The 9,483-nt window shown below is 39.0% G+C and overlaps 1 protein-coding gene across 1 annotated transcript in view; it reads left to right on the top strand.

Moving 5' to 3' along the window:
• The window catches only part of zmp:0000001200 (dedicator of cytokinesis protein 9), a 63,593-nt gene that overhangs the window by 45,041 nt on the left and 9,069 nt on the right, over nt 1-9,483 (top strand). Inside the window, exons 35-48 of the mRNA XM_024286711.2 lie at nt 2-127; nt 1,546-1,651; nt 1,735-1,801; nt 1,877-1,924; nt 2,890-3,026; nt 5,300-5,415; nt 5,506-5,643; nt 6,062-6,244; nt 6,338-6,451; nt 6,536-6,751; nt 6,850-6,907; nt 7,016-7,122; nt 7,785-7,907; nt 8,373-8,486. Of these exons, the coding sequence (XP_024142479.1) occupies nt 2-127; nt 1,546-1,651; nt 1,735-1,801; nt 1,877-1,924; nt 2,890-3,026; nt 5,300-5,415; nt 5,506-5,643; nt 6,062-6,244; nt 6,338-6,451; nt 6,536-6,751; nt 6,850-6,907; nt 7,016-7,122; nt 7,785-7,907; nt 8,373-8,486 (1,653 nt within the window). The remainder of the gene's footprint in view (nt 1; nt 128-1,545; nt 1,652-1,734; nt 1,802-1,876; nt 1,925-2,889; nt 3,027-5,299; nt 5,416-5,505; nt 5,644-6,061; nt 6,245-6,337; nt 6,452-6,535; nt 6,752-6,849; nt 6,908-7,015; nt 7,123-7,784; nt 7,908-8,372; nt 8,487-9,483) is intronic.

The raw sequence follows: 9,483 nt of genomic DNA, 5'->3' as shown, positions 1-9,483 counted from the left end.
TCATGCAGCATCTACGCCCAACATTAACTCTGTGCGTAGCGCTGACTCGCGAGTCTCACTCATCAGCACTGATTCTGTGAACTTCCTGCCGGAGAGGAGCAGCGATAAAGGGGTTTCTCTGGACAAGGTATCGATTTTGTTCAGCTTTTATCCCTCTCTGTTGTTGGGTATTGTTGTTTGAGATCTCCACTTCTTCCAAACTCCTGAAAGAAAGTCAGGTTATGTTAACTTATGCCCTTCCCACCCCACCTGCTGCTGAACCGACAGACTGAGAAGTTTGTGCGGAGACACTCGGAGAATGTCCCGCGCCTCCGACTGGACTCTGAGGAGTCCATGCCGTCCTCACGCACCCCCCAGCGCGTCAGCGTGGATTTCTCCCTGCTCACTGTCCCCTCTGCCCCGCCCTCCAACATTTCACCCCAAGTACAGACTGTTTTCTGTGCTTCACACCTGCAAGGAGTGTCCCGTCTGGGAATGATGGTGTGTTTCAGAAACCTGACCAGATTCTGAGTCATTTCCAACCTCAATAAGCTGGCATGTTTGGAGATGTTTCTCCAGTCTGTGTGCTTTGTTGTTTCTTCTATCTCTGCTCACAAAAGCAGATCAATTAAAAATGGTCTGCCAGTTATGTATTTCAGGGGTTTTAAAGCTTATTAGTTGACATACAAGTAAAGTTTGATCTGGCTTGTTAGTAAAGCTAAATTTAGCCTTGAGGTTTCTCACTCTGCAGAGCATGAAAGCTCTCCACCCTTTAGAGAAATCTCAGCAATTGTCTCATGTTTTCCATGAAGTCATTTCCAGCAAGCGCCCAGGTCCAGACTAAGTACTGCCATAGGAATGTGCTGAGCTGCACCGCTTTGGCTCTGTTTCTTTTTTTTTTTTCTATCCATCTGCTTCTCCTCCCCCAGGAAGACTTGATGTTTGTTTTCCATCGTTCAATTATCCAGCATCCACAGAGCCTCGCATCTTCTGAGGCTCCATTAGTGCAGCTTTATCACAACCTTTTGACAACACAAATCAATCATATTTAAAGAGAAAAAAAGAGAAACATTCTGTAAGAGAGCTTTCACAGCTGCAGGAGTTGTTCCTCTGGTTGTTTCTGCTGATGTAAACTCTCTAATCCTACCAAAATAAAAGCACAGAAACCTGCACAGCCAGGAAAGTTTTAACTGGATCAATAATTTCCAACTTTTTTTAATTTTTTTTATTGACGTTTAGCTTTGTGGAGCCTCTTATAGCCCAGCACTGGTGAGGTGTATTGTTGTCCTGTAGAGATTACAAAAAAAAACAAAATGATCTATCTAAAAAAACAAAATATTTAAAAAAAAGTCTTCTGAAAATAAAATGTATATGAGCTGACTTTAGTGTAACCTGCAGTACCGCCAATATTCTCCAGGGGTCCCTGCACATCTGCATGAGAACCAGTGGGATAAACTAGAAGAAATTTTACTTTGACTTGTTTTTATTGCTGTGTCAAAAGTATTGACGCTGAACGACATCATCTTTTCTCAAACGGTTCCTCAACAACCTGTTTGTCTCCCTCAGAGCCAGCCTGCTTCAAGTACTCTGCTTCGATGTGACAAACTGGAGCAGACCGAGATCAAAAGTCTCCTCATGTGTTTCCTGCATGTGCTGAAGAGCATGTCTGAAGGTGAGGAGCACCTCTCCCGCTCATGTTTGGTCTGCGTTCTACGTTTACTGCCCTGCAAACATCAGTGTGTTTTTATCCTTCAGATGCTCTGTTCACATACTGGAACAAGGCTTCATCTGCAGAGCTGATGGACTTCTTCACGTTAATCGAGTGAGGCTTTTTAGAGGCGCTGTAAGTGCTGCTAAAATATATATACGACGGCTGACTTTTCTCTCCCTCTTCAAGGGTGTGCCTCCATCAGTTTAAGTATATGGGGAAGAGATATATCGCAAGGTAAGAGTGACTGGACACCTGCCTTTAATGAAATTCATCAGAATAATTCATCTGGTTGTAAATTATTTTTGAAAAAAAAATCATTGTAAATGTAAATATTTTTATACACTCACTGGCCACTTTTGGTGCTTGCAGAGATGGTCTTCGACATACGGTTGGAACAAGTGGTTATTTGAGTTAATGTTGCCTCTCTATCAGCTGGAACCAGACTGACCATTCTCCTCTGATCTCTGGCATCAATAAGGCCTTTCTTATCATTGCCGCTCACTGGGTATTTTCTCTTTTTCTGACCATTCTCTGTAAACCCAAGAGATGGTTATGCGTGAAAATTCCTGTAGATCCGCAGTTCTGAAATACTCCGTCTGGCACCAACAACCATGTCACGTTCAAAGTCAGTCAAAACCCCTTTTTTCCCCATTCTGATGCTTACCATGTCTAAATGCGTTATGATTGGCTGATTAGAAATTTGAGTTAATAAAGTGGCCGGTGAGTGTATGTTGATCTCAATTTTTTTTCCCAATTTTTCCACAAATTTGGGATCTTCCAACTCCCATGGATGGCTTTGATTGTTCCTTCTTTCTAACCTCACAACACTGTTTCTATCTCTATTTACTGAAATGCTGGCAAGTTTAACACACTGAAATAAAACCTGGCTCCTGCCCTCTCCTGCTTGGGTAAGACTACAGGGTGGAAGGGACGATCTCTGATTCGAGTGCATGACATCTTCTGGTTTAAAGACATTCCACTGCTGTGACACTCACTTCTCCTCTTTTTCTCCATGCACTGCTTGAGCTTTAACTTCTTGTTTTATCGCTGCTGACGCCTCAAGCCGCATGCTGAACGTCCACTTAACTTTGTTCTTCTTTTCCTCACGTTTGAGGACTTGTTGGTGTGTCGTTCCCTTTAACCCGCTTGGCTAAATCTGCTGGTATTGGTCGACTAACATTATCCTGTTTCCTCGTCAGGAACCAGGATGGGGCAGGAACGGTAGCGCATGAGCGGAAGTCTCAGACTCTGCCTGTGTCCCGTAACAGGGCGGGAATGATGCATGCCCGCTTACAGCAGCTCAGCAGCCTGGATAACTCATACACTTTTAACAACAGTAAGTGTCCCCACACACATAAAACCTCCTCATCCTCCCCATCATCTTCTTCCTCACCTTTCATTTACACCCAAGCAGGCGTCAAGCAGAAATTTAGAGCAAAGTCGGCCAAACTCTGAACTCAGATGTTCAGTGGCATCATTTAATTCAGTTTCTTTATTTTTTCAGTGTAAGAAAGATTTCAAGTATTCTTGGAATTTCTGTAGACCATGGTAAGAGCGTGTCAGGCTGGCAGGATGTTTTTTTCTGGCTGGTTGAAAGAAGAGCATGCCCAACTTAACCAAACATTAGCTTTCTAAATCATCTTTTGTGCAGCTTCTTTTTTTATTTATTTTTTTTGCTTTGTTATCAATCAAAATGTTCTGAGTTTCATTCCAGTAAATTCTAACTCATTGAATGATGTGGTACCCATGGGTGCCATTTATGCTTGATTTAGTGGGGAAGACGCAGCATCCGTCCACATAAACATGATGGGAGGATGTTTTAAACTTGGTGTTGGTTGCGTTCTTAGGATGAATTCCAAATCTACCTTTTGCCCCTAAATCAATAGCGTTAGGGGGACTACACCAAAAATACAAGACAGCATCATGCATAGCTTATTTATTTATTTACTTTTTTATTGGTTTTCAAATTGCACAAACCAAATCAAATTTAAAAAAATTGAAGAAATAAACACTGACAGAAAAATAAATGAATACATGTTATTCATATATAAATGGTGAGTCTGGAGTTCAAAACATTTACTTATTTACCATTATATACGTTGTTTCACCTAATTTTATGGAAATTAAAAGCGTAATTCAGGAATTGCTTCCATTTAATCTACTGGTCACCTTATTTATTTCCCCTTAGTTGAAGATTATATTTCATTCTTTTTCCATAACTACTGATATCTCCTCCACAATTTGAATCCAGTCTTGCTGCCGTGGAGGTTCTGGTTGTAGCCAATGATTTGTTATTGTTTTGTTTTTTTTGTTGCAGCTAAAATATTTTTTTCATGTCTTCCTTCTGACTAATATGCATAAGATTACAATGTAATGTTTTTTTTTTATTCCAGAAATATAAAGATAAATTATGTAAACGTACACAGAGATTTTCTGACTAAGACCCACTCCAATCGTCTTTGAATATATTTTAAAAGTGTTTCCAGTGGTCTTTTAATCATGATTATGCCATTTTTAGCCAAAATCAAATACCCTTAACTTACTTAACTCTTAAGGGGGTTTTAATAGATTTCAGGTGTGTGCACAAAGAAAAATTAAATGAAAATATAAAAAATATTTTCATTTTGCTTTAGCAGCTTTGTGCTTATTCCCACATTTTATAAGTTATGTTATAAGCTGTATTGAGCTAAATTGATCATCATTTTCAGCTTTTCCCAGGATTAACAGGGAAGACTGAACTTTTACCAGTTCAATTGTCACAGTTGCCTTTAGAATACACGTAAAATTAATCTGGCTTTGCAGAAATGATCTGATCAGTCACATGGAGGTTTTTGGGTTCTCCAACCCCATAAAAGGTCATAGAAAGGAGTTTCCCGTAAATAGGAATGTCATGAAAATGGAACGTACCATTGTCATGCATATTGGTAAGTGTATCCATACGGTAAATGCAACTTATGACGAATGGGTGATGCATATGCCACTCTCATGTCAATGGTTACTGATGAAGTTCAAAAACGAGGTGTGCAAGAGCCCGTAGGACCTCCTTGTACAGTCTGCAGGATTTGAGGGGGTTGATATATGAAAATATGTATGACACGCCTGCATTCACCTACTTCACCCTTATGTTTTACATAAACAACCTGTCGCCTGCAGCATGCCCATAGATAAATATGCACTGAGCAGTCTGAAACCTTGATATTTTGTGAATGGTTTGCCCAATTTTTTGCCTAGAGACAGCCCGTATTCACCCATAACGAAGGCTTTAACCTATTCCATCTTTGATGTTTGGCTTTACTTTCTCTCTAGAGCTTTTAGGCAGCCTTACTTGTGAGGCGGCGCTCTAACAGAGTTGAACTCATCAGCTATTTCCTCATTTTCTTTGTTTTTTTGGCACAGTGACACTCTTGGTTGTACCTCATCATCCATTCTCTTGAACATATTGTGACTAGTTGGATGTAAAAATCAAATTGACTTCTGTATGGAATGAAACTTTATCTTTTCAACATTATGAAAAACTTCCATCTTTCCAGCTTTGGCTTTAACACTGAGAGCTTTAATAGAGACCAAATATTTGGAGAAAAACAACTTTTTTTTTTTTTTTTCTTCTAGCCTACAGCCACTCAGACGCAGATGTGTTAAACCAGTCATTGCTGGAGGCCAACATTGCCACTGAAGTGTGTTTGACAGTCCTGGACACGCTCAACATCTTCATCATGGGCTTCAAGGTGACAAACACCTCACTCAGTCACGTTTTTCACATTGTGGTTTATCAAACCTTTACCAGTTTTTCGGATGACGTCTTGTTTTTCTCACAGACGCAGCTTTGCTCTGACCACGGCCACAGTCCTCTCATGAAGAAGGTCTTTGAGGTTCACCTCTGCTTCCTGCGCATCAATCAGTCTGAAACTGCCCTGAAGCAGGTCTTCACAACGCTGCGCACGTTCATCTACAAGGTGTGAACTTCTGGTGCCTCATTTAGCTTTAAGTCCTACTCAGATCATCTTTTGATTTATCTTAAAATAAGTTCTCATGAATGTGCTGTTTTAGCCAAAATCAAAGACATAGTTTCTACAGAGCAGAACTTCACCTCTGAGCTTTGGCGGGACTGTTGGTGCTGAGCAAACCCTCCCCCCTTCCCCTCACCGTTGTTGAAAGCTGAAAACAGGAATTTTATGGGTTCACAACCATTTAAAAATGCTGTTTTAAGCTTAATTTCCTTTATATGTCCTCAATTATCAGACAACCTGTTACAAGAACATGTTAAAATCACCAAAAACATGATTTTCATTAGAGTGGGTCTTTAAAGCTTTGTCGTGACCTGCGATGGGGACAGAAACTGACAGAAACGGAGGCTTTTTCTTTTCCCTCCAGTTCCCATGCACCTTCTTTGAAGGACGTGCAGACATGTGCGCAGCATTCTGCTACGAGATCCTGAAATGCTGCAACTCCAAACTCGGCTCCATTCGCAGCGATGCAGCTCATCTGCTGTATTTCCTCATGAAGAGTAACTTTGACTACACGGGACGAAAATCCTTTGTCAGGACTCACTTACAGGTGAGAGAAAGAGGAGCGGAAACAAAGGATTGTCTTTTAATGTGTACATTTGGTTAACACCACATTTTGATCATATTTCTTTTGTTTCTGCAGGTGGTGATCGCTGTGAGTCAGCTGATCGCAGATGTGATCGGAATCGGAAGTACGCGCTTCCAACAGTCTTTATCAATCATCAACAACTGTGCCAACAGCGACAAAACTATAAAAGTGAGCGATGTTATTCAAACAGACGATCTTCAGGTGATCGTGACATGAAAGCTAACCTTTACACCCCTGATGTTCCAACAACAGAACACAGCTTTCCCATCAGATGTCAAAGACCTGACCAAGCGCATCAGAACAGTTTTGATGGCAACGGCTCAGATGAAGGAGCACGAAAGAGACCCGGAGATGCTGGTGGACCTGCAGTACAGTCTGGCCAAGTCTTACGCCAGCACCCCCGAGCTGCGTAAGACGTGGCTGGACAGCATGGCCCGAATCCACGTGAAGAATGGAGATCTGTCAGAGGTCTGGGTTTGATCCATCTGAGCAGAAACCTTTCATTTCCATTTAGAAATATTTATATTTAACTTATATGGGATGATTGTCTTTAAATTGCTTCACAGGCAGCCATGTGCTATGTGCACGTTGCAGCACTTGTGGCAGAATATCTTAGGAGAAAAGGTGATTTAGTTGAAAATAAATACTTTTGTTGCTTTCTATAAGTCTTACATTTATTCAAACCTGTTGCAAAAATTGTTTTTTAAAGTATTACATGTCTTTAATACACAGGAACATTCAAGCAGGGCTGCTCTGCATTCAGAGTCGTGACCCCGAACATCGACGAAGAAGCAGCGATGATGGAGGATGTAGGAATGCAGGACGTCCATTTCAATGAGGTACGGGCGACTTAAAAGTCAAATTTCTGTTAAAATGTGTTCTCCGCATTTGATGCACATGGCCCCATTTTTATTGCTATGACTCGGCCTGGATTTGAACTCACAACCCTCCATTCTCTGGTCGGACACTCCACTACAAGGCCAATAAGCTGGTCTAAATGAAAAATTGTCATCCAAAAGAAAGCCTCAATCAAAATACAGCTTCAAAAACTTCACAGTAGGAAAAAAAACTTGGTTAATACAAAATATCAGTGTTACAGCAACAACTTTAATGTAACATAAAACCTGATTTATGTTTTATGGCTAAACATCTTAAATGTTTTTTAATCAAAGTTTCTTTGCTTTGATTATTGAAATTATTTTTAGAAAATAAATTTGAGCTTTAAAAAAAATCAGATTTTACTGTTGAATCCAATTTTCTTGGTTGTGAACATAAAAAAAAACATTTTCTGAGATATTGAATAAAATATCTGGTGCACAAAAAATGCATATGTATTATTATTATTATTTTTCATAGTAGTAGGAGTATTATTATTATATAAAACCATAAGAAATCATTTTTTAAACATTTCATTTTGTGCCTTGAAATAAGAGTTTCTTCAACACGGTGTGTTTCTGCTGTAGTATTTGTTATCACATCTGTTGTGTTGGTTCCCCGTCAGGATGTCCTCATGGAGCTTCTGGAGGAGTGTGCAGATGGACTGTGGAAAGCAGAGCGCTACGAGCTCATCTCTGACATCTACAAGCTCATTATACCCATTTATGAGAAGCGCAGAGACTTTGAGGTACATAATTGCACAATTACTTGGAGTCCCACTCCGATCATCTTTTGATCTATTGTCAAAGTGTCCCTGGTGGTCTTTTAATACGATGGTACTGTTTTTAGCCAAAATAAAAAAATCGGTGTCATTTTCCAGAACGTAGTTTATGCAGATCGGCAGTAGTTCGTTAAAAATTCACCTCTGAGATGGATATTATTTGCTCTCCGTCTAACCTGTCACACCCTCAACGTAACATTACTAGTACAACAAAAATAGTGAGCAATATTGGAGCTATCCATGCTCAGACGAGATTAAAAAAAGACAATTTGAACAAAAAAAAAAACTTAAATCCTTATATATATGTCCTCCATCATGAAAAACTTGCTACAAAGCATGTTAAAAACATTATTTTAATCCGAGTGTGTCTTTAAGGGCTACACTTCCGCTTTTTGATTTGATTTTAAATTCTAAATGTTGTCATTTTCACAGAAACTGGCTCGTCTCTATGACACACTGCATCGTGCGTACAGCAAGGTGACAGAGGTCATGCACACAGGAAAACGATTGCTGGGCACATACTTCAGGGTGGCATTTTTTGGCCAGGTGAGTCCATCTCCCGAACTGCAGTAACATGTTTTGTCCTTAAAATCAAATTTTTTTTATTGGAGTAAATTAATGTTTGTTAGTTTAGTTTGATTTATGTATTTTTCTGCTGTTCACATTCAGTTACCTTTTCACTCTACATAATAAAAAAATTATATTTTCAATACATTTTTTATATGTGTTATCTCTGCCTGAAAGCCACAGATTTACTTTTTTAACTACAAATTTGTGATTACTTCTGACTGGTTACAAATAATTAATTTTTGTCATTTCTGAGAAACACTGTAGTCATTTAAATTAAATTAAAGATTTGACTTCCAGATTGAAGCCTGTTTGAAAAGTAATTGGGGCCAGGCACAGTTCCCCAAAATAACCATCTTAGCTTTACTTTAAAAAACATACTTACATAGTGGTTTAAGACTTTTTTTTTTACACTTGAAGCTAAGTTTTATATTCATGATACTTTTATTGGAAACGTATTATTAAAGATTCTTATACTATTTTAAAAAATATTTATTAAGGTTCCTTTTCCCGTTCTAAATACAAGACAAAGTTTTAGTCTTTGGTTACGTTTTTTTGTAAATAAAGCATCATTGGCCAGTCCTATAACTTCTATCATTTCAACTTTTTCTTTTTTTAAAAATTAAGGCTGCTCTCTATTTTAATGTTTTCAATAGCAATATCTAGAGAAATTTGATATAAACATGATTTAAAATGAGCAATTATAATTTCAAATGACGTTTTCAGAATAAAGTCATAAATTAAAACTTTGATCATGACAGCAGATCCTATTTAATCACTCTGCTTCTCTGCTTTTTGTTTGAAAAACCCCTTTGAAGGCAGCGGTAAGTCACACAGCAGACACTGCTGGCTGTGTTTAATAGTGTGAACCTTTGTTCGGTCTTGGTGCTGCTAGAATCCATCTGCACTCTCGGTTTCAGCTTGCTGCTTTTCACTCACAGAAAACTCTTTTGTGTCACTTCATACTGTTTGTCAT

The sequence above is a fragment of the Oryzias melastigma genome, linkage group LG21, assembly GCF_002922805.2.
Source record: "Oryzias melastigma strain HK-1 linkage group LG21, ASM292280v2, whole genome shotgun sequence".
Classification (NCBI taxonomy): domain Eukaryota; kingdom Metazoa; phylum Chordata; class Actinopteri; order Beloniformes; family Adrianichthyidae; genus Oryzias; species Oryzias melastigma.
This window is presented reverse-complemented; position numbering and strand designations above follow the sequence as displayed.